Source organism: Abramis brama, assembly GCF_963993115.1.
Source record: "Abramis brama genome assembly, chromosome: 5".
NCBI lineage: Eukaryota > Metazoa > Chordata > Actinopteri > Cypriniformes > Leuciscidae > Abramis > Abramis brama.
The window spans coordinates 33,686,827-33,701,530 of record NC_139967.1 but is presented as its reverse complement, the minus strand read 5'-3'; the positions used below and the strand labels follow the sequence as shown (position 1 = coordinate 33,701,530).

Below are 14,704 nucleotides of genomic sequence, written 5' to 3'. Positions count from 1 at the left end.
AGTTCATTATTAGTTCATGTTAACTAATGAAACGTTTTAATAAAGTGTTACCAATTAAGACATAAATACAAAAAAAAAAGTATAAAAGAGAATAAAGAAACAACATGAATTAAGATGTTCGTGACTGCTATCCAGATGTCACACCAAAGGTGAGTAATTCTGAAAAATGCAGGGAAACAAGTGTTAATAATAATTTAACATCATACACAAATGGCAAAAAACACTGGCTGCTCATTAAAATAGGTCTATTCACTATTTAAAGAACAATCTCGATGGGTATTGACCACAGATGATTGTTTTGCAATCATTAGCGTGATTGTAGCTGTGAGAGCTGTCTGTACCTTCAGCTAAAATACAACAAAACAAGCATCATTCTTCTTCATTTTTGACACGATATGGGACATCTGATTACAACAACACTTGCTTACATCAGTTAATAGTTCATAAACTATTGCTTCAACTGATCTCAAACTTCTTTAACTTCAGTTAACACAGAAATGAACGATTAACTGCACTTACCTTTGCTCAGCCATGAACTGGTCGAAAGCTGATGACGTAACATGTAGGTAGGCCCGCCCTCACGTGATACTGATTGGTCGATTGATAAGCTTAAATCTGATTGGCTAAAGAGTACGACTGCTCTGTGTTACGAGTGTTATGCTGCCAGGAAAGTCTCAAAAACACACACACACATATCTAAGGCGATTCGTACGTGAATGACGATTTGCACATTCAGATGCAAGGATACACTCGTACATTTTAAACATTCAAAGGTTTTTGTGCACAGTTGTACATCTACGAATTGTGTTTTGCATTTGTGAAATGTATTTTATGATTATATAATTTTATTTTGCGCATGTGAATTGCTTTTTGTGAATATATTTTTTTTTTCACGCACGTGGATTTTTTTTGTGTGTACGTGAATTAGGTTTCATGCATGTGAAATTGTCTACACATTTGTGAATCATGTTTTTTGCGTGAATTATATTTGAGACTAATCTGCCTCCATAAAAATAGCTTTGTGAAACCGGCCCCTGATTATAATTTTATGTAGCCTATATGACAGACTTGCGCTGCACATGTTGCACTCCAATCATATTTCAAGCAATTCAAAACCATCATATACTTTTTCAGGCTTTAAAAAACTGAAACAAGCAGACAGTGTCTTCATACCTTCAGTGGACTGGCAGGTGTACATGTTGGGCCCATCAATACACTTGGCCCCATTTTTACAGGGGGTGCTAGCACACTCATCAATATCGAACTGGCATTGGCTACCCGAGAATCCTGAGAGGAAGGTAAGAGGAAAGAGTTGTGGGTCATTACAATCATTCCTCCGGTTTGCACTCACGTCATTCCTCCACACTCGCCTATACAACTAAGCCAGTGTTCATTAATACACGGCAGTAAGCTTTACCCCTCTCTCTCTTTCTCTCATGTTTTCAAGCTGCTTTTCAACAAACCATCACTGTGAGTTTACTGTCTATAACTGTCTATTCAGTGGAACGCCAAGCCATGCCGGTTGCCTCCTTTGCCCCGTAGAAGTTTTCCATCACAGTGTGCATTCTCCCATTCAGCCTTTGCCCCCTCTCTGAATCTGTTTCACCAAAAGAGCCCCACGCAACCCCTGACCTAATGATATTCAGCAACCCTGCCGCTCAGGAACCCCCAACATTTGTGCTTTCTCCCTCCGTTATTTTAATCCCTCGCTAAAGACGTCTGCTGTTCAAATATACAGTCTGAACACATTAAGGGCTACAAAAAAAATCAGTGCAGAGACTTATGGGACACAGTTGGAGACTAAAGTTCTTCAACAATAAATCTTTTTTTTTTTTTTTTTAAGAAAGTTGTTGCTATGGAGTTCTTAAAGGTGCTCTAAGTGATGTTGGGTGACGTCACTTCTTGTTGAAGTTCGAAGTATTCATACTTTGCACGTGACATCACAAGTACTGGCTGGCGGGCAAGAACGTCGTTCTCCAGCAACGAAACCCAGTAAACTCATCAAGGATCTTGCCAGGACGTCACCAGTTTTACTATACACAAGTTGGTGTTTTGAGGTGTAAACGACATGCCAGATAGTTGTTGTGCGATTGGATGCACTAACCGCAGATGAGATAAGCAACCTTCACAGTATAAAGTTACTAGGCTAACTGTACGTTCACACCGCCGCCGGCGAGAGCGGCAAAATTCATTGAAAATGAATGACTTCCGGGCACTTTGACGCTCTCGCCGGTGGCGGTGTGAACGCACAGTAACAGCTGTCGTCTTTTGCTAACAACAACAAAAGTGTGTGATGGGTTGTTTTGAGGTTTGTGATATCTATGGTTTTCAATGAGAACCAGAGATGACCCAACAGTAGAGCTAGATTATTTACGGAGGAATTATTACTGCTCGATTATCTTAAAAAACCTTGTCTGCTTTATACAATTTAGCTACCTTGGAGTTAATCCTAGTCCATAGTTATGCAGCTAACTCGCTAACAGACTTGATAGCTACTAGAAAAACCTGGAACTACAAGACTCTACGTTGAAAATACCCGTTTGTTGCCCACCAGGTATCTATGGTAGTCACGTGACTGCAAAGTATGAATTGTCAAACAAAACGGAGGCTAGCTAGACCCTCCCTCCTCCTCATCCGCGCACTAACCCCCCAAACCCCACCCCCAAATCATTCTTGTCGGTTATTGGCTGGAACAGTTTGTTATGTTTTGTGGTCTAGGCTGGGCCCGTTTGTTTTTCTTGACGTCTGTGGAGCCTGGGCTGTCTACAGAGACCGCGTTTTTTTACAGTGTGTTCAGGGGACAGGCAGCTAGCGGATGGTGAGGAGATGTTTGCTGTATGTGACAAAAAATGTTTTGGCCTAAAAAATGCGTGACATCGCTTAGAGCACCTTTAAGGTAAATCTAATGGATTTTTCTGGGTTGTTTATTGTATGCCTGGTTAAAATCGTAAGTATGATCACATTTAAATAATTACACATCTTGTTTAATAGTGATAATCCTGATAACAAATTCTTAATTTGCTCATGCCATTCCCAGAGCCCCCCTGGTATCTGTAATCAAGTTCTGTCTCATGAATCTTCAGAAAAACTGGAATTTCTTCTGAGCTGCTAATATGCCACATTACAAAAAGCGCCCATTGTAGTTGCTATGGATTCAGTGTGTAAACTACTGAAAAGAATCCCTGCACCGCATGCTGAAAAGGAGCTCTGATTTCCATCTGAAACAGCGAAGAGGCCTAGCTTCCACTTCTTCAGCTTACCGACTTCCAAACTCCTCCACACCTCTCTGTAGTCCCCGTAGGCCCCTTTCCTTACACAACCTCATCATGCCTAACATTGTACCTCCGCTCTACCCCTTTTTATTTATGCATGATTTCCTCTGCATCCTAAATGTGTAGTTTTCCTACAAGAAGAACCTTTTTCATAAACCTACATTTTCAACTAAATTATTTTCGCATCATTGGAGCTGGACAAAGTATCAAAGTAGAGTAGAATAATAATAAAAGTTATATATCTACTGTGAACAACATTCAAAATATTTTAATATGTAGTCATTAAATAATTAATTGAAAGAACATTCAAATATTTAGAATTTCTAAATTAATGAAATTTGAATTAAACAAATTTTGCAGTTTAAAATAAAGATTTTAGTTTTTTTATTTAAAATTAAATTAATATAAAAGTATAAAATGTATAAAATATTTATATTAAGATATTTCTATAACAAATAATAACTTATTTTGTGAATATATAAAATGTTATATTCACAATTTTATTTCTGACTAATTTCAGAACAATTCAAATTTAAAACACTGACAGACTTCTGAACACAATAAATGCCATAAGCAGATTTTTGCAACGCACAAATGAAATGCAGTACTGTGCAAAAGTCTTAGGCACGTTAGTATTTTCAAAAAAAAAAAAAAAAAAAGCAAGTCATTTATATCTTTGGCTGTAGTGTATCAGTAGGAAATATCAGTTTACATTTCCAAACATTCCTTTTGCCATTAATTGTAAGAATTGTAATTAATAACAGTAATTAATTGCATAAAAAACAGAGATTATTTTATGTGCCAACAGTCTGACAACAGCCGGAATGATCTGATCTCACCATCATCGAGTCTGTCTGGGATTACATGAAGAAACAGAAAAAACTGAGACAGACTAAGCCCAAAAGAACTGTGGCAACGTCTCCAAAACGCTTGAATAAACCTACCTGCAAAGCAACAGTACTGTGAAAAGCACTTGTATAAAAATGCTGTAAAGTGAGGATGCTTAGGATTAGTGTTCTCCTCTCTGTTCTGTCCTGGGAGGTGATTGACCCCTGTATGCTCACCTGTGGGGCATTCGCATTGGTAGTTGTTGATCTTGTCGATGCACTTCCCATTGTTGAGGCAGGGCATACTGGAGCACTCATCAGTATTGATCTGGCAGAAGACTCCCTCATACCCTGCCAATTAGGATAGGGGAATTAGCTCCAGATCTAACAAGAGAATTCAGCCTGCCTTAGCGATGCTATTAGTGTTTCTTTTATCTATAATAAACACAATATATCAGCTTTATGTAGACAGGCATCAGTATAATTAGAGCTACAGCCAAAAAAAAGCTATTTATTGGATCACAGGTTGGCCATGTGAGGTAATGACATTACCAGTATAAGGTAATATATAGTGAGCATATAGATATAGACTGTGTCCAAAACCAAATGCAGCAGATTTTTTGGATTACCTGGCATACAGATGCAATGGAAGCCTCCAATTTGATCCAAACAGGTAGCATCATTCTGACATGGGTTGGACATGCACTCGTCTATGTCCAGTTCACATTGAGCACCCATATATCCCTGCAGACATTTACACTGGAAGGAACTTTTTGTGTTCATACACTTTCCAGCATGTGCACAAGGGTTTGCACCTAAAAAAGAGACACAAAACGCCTTTAAATATTTTTTTTTTTTAAATCCATCATTCGATCACTAATACATTCAGGTTGGCAGGGTGTTTTAAGTGGTTGCTAGGGTGTTCTGGGTGGTTGCTGTGTTGTTCAAGTGTTCATTTTATTCAGGTGTTTTTTTTTAAAGAAGCCATTACTCACCCAGTGAGCATTCGTCGACGTCTTGGTCACAGGCTGGGCCAACATAACCCAGAGGACAGGTACAGATGGCCTTGCCGTTGACTGGGTTGGTGTCACAGTTTGAGCCTTTCTGACATGGGTTCCTAATGCAAGCATCATCCAGGTGACACAGCAGACCTAAGACATCGATACACACAATAAAGCGAGCACACAAATGAGCTTCTACAGAAATGTATGACAATAAAAATGAGTGAATGAGTCTCCTATTTAAACAGCATGGCAGGTTTTAACCCTTTCGCACGTACGATCACACCAGCATGGCAGGTTTTAAAGACCTCATGAAATCAAAACAAATGTTGGTTACACTTTATTTTAAAGGTCCTATGACATCCTGCTTTTTGGATGCTTTTATATAGGCCTTAGTGGTCCCCTAATACTGTATCTGAAGTCTCTTTCCCGAAATTCAGCCTTGGTGCAGAATTACAGCCACTACGAGCCTGTCCCACAATGAGGCGGGGCAAGGTGGAGGGTGGGGGTGTGGCCTTGACCAGCTTGCGGCCACGGTACCATGTGCTAATGTTTACAGTGGATGTATCACAATGGCTCGTAGAGACGCAGTTGTTCAAGCTTTCCAGTTTGACGCAGAATCTGATCCGGATGGAGAAGCACCTGAAGAAGTTGCAACTCAGCAGCTACAGCAGGAAGTCTCCGAATGGTTAGTTTAAAATATTGTGTCTGGATACGGTACTTTAGTTGGTTTGTTTATGTTTGCTGTTACACTTATTATCATGTAGCTAATGCTAAGCCTACGTTGTTGGCTTTTCATCTTGCTCTGATTTGCTATCGTTCTAAAGCTGTATCAGTAATCTTTGTAGTTTAGAGAAGACTGTACTCTGGCTCATTTTTTAATGACAGAGTTCTCCATGTCCACGTACAGTATATTGAAGTCTTAATTGGTTCTTCAGAGGATCGGATGAAGGAACTAAAAAAATACTTTTGTGTTCATTTGTACATCCAAACACTGAGCAACTGCCATGCTTCGCTCGTTTGCAAGCCATGATCATTTTCTCATGGGCGGGCCAAATTCTCTGGGCAGGCAAAGCAGAGAAAGGGGAGGTAACCTTTCCCCGTATGACGACACAAGGGAAGATTCCAGATTGGCCCATCTGAGCTTTCATTTTCTCAAAGGCGGAGCATGATACCCAGGGCTTGTTTTACACCTATCGCCATTTCTAGCCACTGGAGGACCATAGGCAGGCTAGGGGAACTCATATTAATGTTAAAAAACCTCATAAAGTGAAATTTTCATGCCATGGGACCTTTAAAGGCCGTGTTGCAGGGTTAATTTTTCAACGAATTTGTGCAATTTGCTTGTTGGTAATAAACATTTAAACTGTTATACATTGTATTTTATGTTGTTGGGTATCACAAAACGGAATATAATACGAAAAAGTAGGTACTATCTTACAGCGGTTTGCAACGATTCTCCTTTCCCCCACAATCCATTGCATTACGTCACCTTGGAGAGAGAATTTACCAAAGCCCGCCTTGAGAGCATTGAAAGTGACTAGCGAGACGAGTAGTAGACGAGAGTATTCAGATAGCGCAGATTATAGATAAATAGATAAATACATAGATATAGATAGATAGATAGACTAGGTATATACAGTACCAGTCAAAAGTTTGGAAACAGTACTATTTTTAATGTTTTTGAAAGAAGTCTCTTATGCTCATCAAGCCTGCAGTTAAAAAAACAAAAACAAAAACAAAACAGTAATATTATGAAATATTATTACAATTTAAAATAATGGTTCTCTTTTTTAATATACTTTAAAATGTAATTTATTTTTGTGATGCAAAGCTGAATTTTCATCAGCAAGTACTCCAGTCTTTGGTGTCTTATGATCCTTCAGAAATCATTCTAATATGCTGATTTATGATCAATGTTGGAAACAGTTGTGCTGCTTAATATTTTTTTTATAACCTGAGATACTTTTTTCAGGATTATTTGATGAATAAAAAGTTAAAAAGAACTGTGTTTATTTAGAATAGAAATATTTTGTAACAATATACACTACCGTTCAAAAGTTTGGGAACAATAACTTTTTTTTTTTAAAAGAAATTAGTACTTTAATTCAACAAGGATGCGTTAAATTGATAAAAGGTGATGGTAACGATTTATATTGTTAGAAATGTTTTTATTTTGAATAAATGCTGTTTTTATGAATAAATGCTGTTAACGTTTTACTCATCAATGAATCCTGAAAAAAGTATTCCAAAAAAATATATTAAACAGCACAACTGTTTCCATCATTGATAATAACTGAGTATCAAATTATCATATTAGAATGATTTCTGAAGGATCATAAGACACCAAAGACTGGAGTACTTGCTGATGAAAATTCAGCTTTGCATCACAAAAATAAATTACATTTTAAAATATATTTAAAAAGAGAACCATTATTTTAAATTGTAATAATATTTCATAATATTACTGTTTTTTTTTTTGTTTTGTTTTTTTAACTGCAGTCTTGATGAGCATAAGAGACTTCTTTCAAAAACATTAAAAATAGTAATGTTTCCAAACTTTTGACTGGTACTGTAGATAGACAGACAGATATATAGACAGATAGATAGATAGATAGATAGATAGATAGATAGATAGATAGATAGATAGATAGGCTAGTATAGAGAGAGATAGGCTAGTATAGAGAGAGATAGGCAGACAGCCAGATAGCATAACGTTAGCATAGATAGCTAGCAGCTAGATAGAAAAATAGATAGAAATATATAGTAGGTAGATGGTCGCGGGGTGAGCTCCTCGACCAGTGACCAAAACGCACTCACTTCCCTACAGCACAAGCTTTCAAACGCAGTTTCCATGGGACGGCACCGCCCACACAAGCACCTGCCAAACACAGCGACAGACACGCGGCGGCTACGTTTGCAACAACATTTTCACCGGAGGAAGAGATAAACGCTTAGAAACGCCCATATAGCTAGCATGATGCCTTCTATGTCTAGATGACAAAGACAAAGTTTACCAGTACTATGACACTATGACAAAGGTTACCGGTACTTATCTGAACTAATGTCATGATCACTGCCACTAGATATAAAGAAAACGTTGATTTTTCACTCTGTGCTATTCAATGACAGTGACAAAAAATATGTGTCGTTATTGTTCACTGCTGCTCGTAGACTAGCTCCAGTGCTCATTGCTGCGTTGCTAAATGATAGCAACTCACCAGGACACTTCACCAACTCTCCACTCATTCTCCTCGGACTATGCATTTAATTGGCTTTGACGGCCATCAGTTCTTGGCAATTCCTCATTTGCCCTCTCACGTCTGGCAGGTTCGAAATTATACGGCTGCGGGCCATCATACATGTTGGCTCTTGCCACCTCTTCCTCATCCCAATCAGTCGCCATAGTTCTAATACTAGGCTGAGGCTACCTTTCCTCCACTTCTCCCCAACGTGATGTCATCACCGAATTGCGTAAAAAAAAAAACGTTAATACCAAAAACGTAAAAAACTAGTCTTTAAGACCATTTTTGAGACATTTTAAAAATGATATACATATCTTGAGTGATTTATGTACCCATTAATCGACAGTGGTGGTTAACCTGCAACATGGGCTTTAAGGTGTCCGTGTTACAGTGTAATTATACATTTAAGTACAGAGTAATAATAATTAACTACATGTACTGACTATAGGGTTAGGTCTGGGGCTTGACATTAACTTTTTTGCTCACCAGCCACTGTGGCTAGTGGTTTTCCAAAGTTATCAGCTACTCAGCATTTTCACTGGCCACAATTTTGACATCAATACCACTGGGAAAAACTGTCATATAGATATTTTTTAATATTATCTCATAATTTGGCAGCAGGTATATTAGGCTGCTGTCACTTTAAGACCTGACGCACAGATCCATTATACTGTTACACATGCATTTTCTTTCTCAACTATAACTGACTGTGTTTACATGAATACTCGCCAAAACCAGCATTTGTTTTTACATTATTTTGTGTGTTTTTGACTGTTTAAGTGCAATAAGCAGTGAAAAAGAACTCAATTTAGTACTGAGAGGCAGCTTTATGTGTGCGAACTTTGGGTGTGAGCACAAAAACTGAAAGAATGAGTAAAATTATGCAAAATATGCGCAATCCTATGCCGAGGCATTTCATTCAAAGCAAATGAGACGAGTGAGAGAGGGGAGGCAGGTTTGTGTGTCAACTCGCTGTCAGAGAGATGAGAAAGCGCAGCTTGTATCATGTATCAATTCTGCGGAAAATTAGTATTGGAAGCGTTTCAGATATTTCGGTATCGATATTTATCGAAAAATCTATATTTTTGACAACACTAAATTGCACTTAGTTTATTATTTCAGATGATTTTTAAAAGACTACAATTGAAACATGCATATATTATAATTCAACCTGCCAAATTGGCTAGTAGGAGTGACTGTTACACGCCACTGCTGAAATCCACACGCATAGTACCAAACCCTGATTAGGATTAAGGTGTGGTTTAGGTTAGTTGCATGCAATTATGCACAATTTATAGTAATTACTATAGCAACTACATGTAAGATGTGCAACAAGAACACTGTAAAATAAAGTTTTACACATAATGTCATGACACTCAATCCATGGCTATTAGCTTTACATCATCTATGTGCAAGTGTACATACAATACGGACTAAATTCATTTTAGCAGATTAAAAAAGCAAATTGATATGTCCCATCTTAACTTCTTTTTTAATAGAAAATAAGTAAAATAAGTGGTCCATTAAACTAAAAATAGGGTCTTTAAATTATCTTCAGTGGTTTTGCTCAAAGCTCTCATAAAGCTAATGCTCCAATAAAAGAAATGAGTGCCACAAACCAAGATTCAGTTGCATGTGAAAAAACTATGCACACCTGTGCGTCCGTGAGGACATTCACAGAAGAAGGAGGCCACCCGATCATGACATGTGGCTCCTGCGTGGCAGGCAGCATCTGCGCAGTCATCGATGTTCTCGCTGCAGTCATCCCCTGTCCAGCCGTTCACACACACACAGTTGTATCCCCCCTGCGTGTTCAAGCATGTACCACCGTTCTGGCAGGAATTGGGCATCAAATCGCATTCGTTGACGTCTTCGGTACAGAACTGACCTGAGGAATTAATATAGAAATACTTAGAGCTGTTAATTTCACTGCAAAATACATGCTGTACCTTTCTAAACACAGATACAATGCCAATAAAAAAAAGAGATTTTACTCAATGAAACCGTGTTAGCCTTACTGATTCAAAAATGTCTTTGTGTCTAGCTCTAATTGAAGTGTAGGGTTTGAGTAGGGAGTTGGTACCTGTCCACTCTGGCTTGCATTGGCAATTGTAGGTGTTCACTCCATCCACACAGGTCCCTCCGTTAAGGCAGTGATGGTCTGGACAGTCATCAATGTTCTCCTCGCAGTTCTGACCACTAAAGCCTGGAAAGAAAGAAGCGATTTCAAAAAATATGTTCTTAAAAATCTAGTTTCAAAAGCCAGAAGCAACAAGATTGTTTACATGCCCATATCAGGCATTGCCCATATTTTTGAGCAGCAAATCAGCATATTAGAATGATTTCAGAAGGATCATGTGACTGGAGTAATGATGCTGAAAATTCAGCTTCGCATCACAGGAATGAATTACATTTTTTAAATATATCGTAATAGAAAACAGTGGTAACGCTTTATTTTGCAGTGTCCTTGTTACATGTACTTACAGTAATAATAAATTATGAATAATTACATTCAATTAACCCTAAACAAAACCCTAATCCTAAGTACATTTTAATAATATTACTCAATACTTAAATGTACAATTACATTGTAACAAGGGCACCTAAAAATAAAGTAACCAAAACAGCAATAATATTTTACAATATTATTGTTTTTACAATATTACTGTTTTTTGATCAAATAAATTCAGCCTTGCTGAGCGTAAGAGACTTCTTTCAAAAACATAAAAAGACTTACCAAACACAAAGTTTTGAACGATAGAGTACCTATACAATTTTATTCCACATATGAAAGTGAGTACAGAACTGAATTTTTTTGAATGTCAGAGATTTTTGCTGTTCACAGTATCATCCAAAACACGTGAACATAGCCTGTAACTGTCAGAGCCCGCCAAAATGGGCTTGGCTTATGGCTATATAAGCACCCATTCTTTGCCAAGGAACTCAGGTTGAAGCGATCCCCTGATCAAAGCACAGTAGCACAGCGGGTTACGCAATACCAACGCATTCTCATCCTAGGGCGTCATATACTGACGCTTTTGACATTTCGTCTACATCCAACGCACATGGCACCCTTTAGCGTCAATATGACACGCACAGAGCTTTGTTCGGTTATGGGTAGGTTTAGGTCTGGGGTAGGGTTAGGGTTAGACCGCTAGGAGGCGCATTCTGGCCCATATCTATCTGCGTCTCATATTGACGCTAAAGGGTGCCATGTACGTTGGATGTAGACGAAATGTCAAAAGCGTCAGTATATGACGCCTTGGGATGAGATCGGGCTGGCAATACTTGTTCCCTCATCTCAGGGAACCAAGGTTACGTAAGTAACCGAGACGTTCCGTTTCGAGAGGTCTCTCGTATTGCGTAAGGCTAGCTTACGCTATGGGAACCCCATTCCAAATGCTGCAAGTGTTTAACTTCGCTCCGTTCAGTAGCCCAGGAAAGATGCCTGAGGGCTTATAGAAGAGTAAAGTATGAACCCAATAAAAGCCAGTCCGTGACGGGCTTCGTATAGGGAAAAACAAGGAATGGGCCTAATGAGGGCCAAACCCTACATAATGTATATAAATATGAGAACCGTAGTTCGAATTTAGCCAGGACCGGATATGTATCGGGCCCTAAGGCTCAGGGGGTTTGTGCTTACACATCTTGTATTGAAAGAACGCTTCCTTGCAAAGTAGGAACTTCCAGGTTATAATAGCTCATAAATGTGGACGGCGAGGCCCAGCCGGCCACCGCACAGATATCTTCAATAGGTATTACACTTGACCAAGCCCAAGACGAGGCCATACCTCTCATGGAATGAGCTCTGACGCCTAAGGGGCAATGAAGGCCCTTAGACTCATAAGCCAGCGCGATAGCATCAACTATCCAGCACAATAATCTTTGCTATGAAACGGCGAGCCCCTTGGTGCGGCCGCCAAAGCATACACAAAGCAGTTCCGACTGTCTGAATGAGGCAGAACGCTCCAGATAAACTCTGAGAGCCCTGACGGGACAGAGTAAATTCGCGTCTCTTTCATCCTCTGGCTTAAGGACGACTCTGGAGTCGTTAGGCCCAAACTCAAGGCAGGATGAGCTTACTGATTGACTGAAGCGAGCGCCAGTAAGAGAGTGGTTTTGAGCGAGAGATGCTTCATGTCCACAGACCGAAGCGGCTCAAATGGGGCCCCCTTCATTGCTTCCAAGACCATGGAGAGGTCCCAGATAGGCACAGAGTGGGGTCGCGGAGGGTTAAGCCTCCTTGCCCCTTTAAGGAAGCACACGATGACGTCGTTTCTTCATAGTGATTGTCCGGCCACAAGAGCGTGAGATGCTGTTATAGCCTGTGAAGAACTCTGTCCACAGAGTGTGTGAAGATGACATTTCCTTTGCAAACGTCGTTTCTGGGGCAACGCAACAGAACAGGAAGCCACCTACCCTGCATGAGATGACGGAAGCCGAAATGCTCGAGCTTGTGCGGAAGATCAGTATCAGCGACTGTTAGATGCTATGCCGTTAGAATTTCTTTTTAGAGCTTTGCTGCAATAAGTGTGTGGAAAACAATTTTAAAGGCAGAACCTGAGTTCCACGGAACTCAAGACTATATAAGACGCAAACAAAGGAAGATTTATTGCTCTTCCTTGCAACCAACAACCTAGTATGCCAGCTTTACTAGGCGCAAGAAGCATGCTATCTTTAGCTATATTTTACATCTGTTAGTTAGTACTCATTTAAAATCTGTAACAAGTATTCTTTTCATTTGATTATTTTAATAAAGTTTGTTAAACATTTATTCTGCCGTGCAAAGGCAAAAGACCGTAACTTCGTTTTTGGTCGAAAATGAGTTATTTATATTTTTGGCACATTCAAGACCTCCTTTATCATGTGGATAAGTATCTTAAATCAATTCCGTTGTTTTTTCGAGAAAATAATGAATTGTCTTAACAGTAACTTCCAAAAGCCCATGAGAAACAAAGGCAGAACACCGTAACATCAGTTACGGCTCTTTGGCTTTGTTTTGGAACGCTCGAAATGGAGTTACGGTGCTCTGCCTTTGTTTAGCAGCGCGTCAATATGAAGTTACTGTGCCGGTGTTCTATTAAATAATGCTACCTACCAGATTGTACTGTTATCTGCCTTTGTTTTAATGTTAAAATTATGGTGTAGCCTGTGTACTTTGTACAGCTGCCATCAGTCCCTCTAACTTCTAATGTCCTCAGAGCTTTGTCCTGCACAACTGCGGTCAGAACATTTAGTATGGTCTGAACCCGCCGTCGACAAACGTGCGATAACGATCGCGAAGGATTATGCAGAGTTGACAGAAAAACGTTACGCATTGCCGTATCAGATGAATACAACCAAGAATTAAAGCCCCGCCTCACTCAGTTCGGGTACAGGACCTGGTTGAAACACTCATGTATCTAGCTGGCAGAGTGCCAAAACTTCGCCGGCGCCTTCAGCCCCGCCCTAAACGCGATCGAGCCAATGCTGGACTAATATATCTATGGAGGTATTTTGTCATGTCAAATGTATTAATAATGCCATCAGAATGCAACCAAAGCCCAGGATAGCAATAAGTAGATGGCTATAAATAATTGTAAATCATACAAAATAAATGCCATGGTGACTAGATTTTATAGAGGTGTATATATAATGATTTTGTTAATGGTGATCAGCAACCAAATATTGATAATGTGGAAGTTACTGCCTTTTGCCTTGGCATGACTTCTCACTTTTTGCTGACAATACAAAGGCAGAGTACAGTAACTTTAAAATAGTGGTCAAAAGTCAAGTTTGAGCTCAAATTTTTTTTATGTATATAATTTCCATTACTAAAACAACTATTTGCCAGATTTCCAGTGTCCTACCTATAATTAATTTGACGGGACAACTAAAAATCTTTAAAGTCATTTTTTCTCAGTTCCACACTCTAGCGACTTAAGGTCTTTTGCCTTTGTAGGGCAGTATTATAATCATGTGTCCTTTGTGAAGAAGACGCACGAGGGTGAGACATTCTTTTTGATAAAAGAATAATTACCATGTATGCTGATTTGATCATATAGCCGAGCCAAAGAGGCAGCATGTAACAGGGTGTTGTTATATTGCAAAAAAGGTTTAAGGAGTACCTTAAAAGACAGACTTATAATACTTCTGATAGCTCTATTATTTTTATAGTAGAATATTAACTTGTATAGACTGATCGTCTAACTCCTTAAGGGCACGACTAAAGGATAGGCTCTTTAGTTACCGCGAGATTATCTCTATAAACTTTGAAGGTGGTTTTAAGATAATTGGGAACGGTATTAATCGTGAACCATTACAAGCCGCCACATATACTTTGAGCATGGAGGGGGTGCGACCCGTGTCCAAGAGCTCTT

At 39.1% G+C, this 14,704-nt stretch overlaps 1 protein-coding gene across 1 annotated transcript in view; it reads right to left on the bottom strand.

The window, feature by feature from the left end:
• LOC311083776 (uncharacterized protein) overlaps positions 1-14,704 on the bottom strand; it is a gene marked incomplete at its 5' end in the record, with an annotated part of 47,447 nt that overhangs the window by 22,763 nt on the left and 9,980 nt on the right. Inside the window, 6 exons of the mRNA XM_084115529.1 lie at positions 1,174-1,287; positions 4,337-4,450; positions 4,729-4,914; positions 5,095-5,250; positions 10,000-10,233; positions 10,429-10,551. Coding sequence (XP_083971655.1) covers positions 1,174-1,287; positions 4,337-4,450; positions 4,729-4,914; positions 5,095-5,250; positions 10,000-10,233; positions 10,429-10,551 — 927 coding nt within the window. The remainder of the gene's footprint in view (positions 1-1,173; positions 1,288-4,336; positions 4,451-4,728; positions 4,915-5,094; positions 5,251-9,999; positions 10,234-10,428; positions 10,552-14,704) is intronic.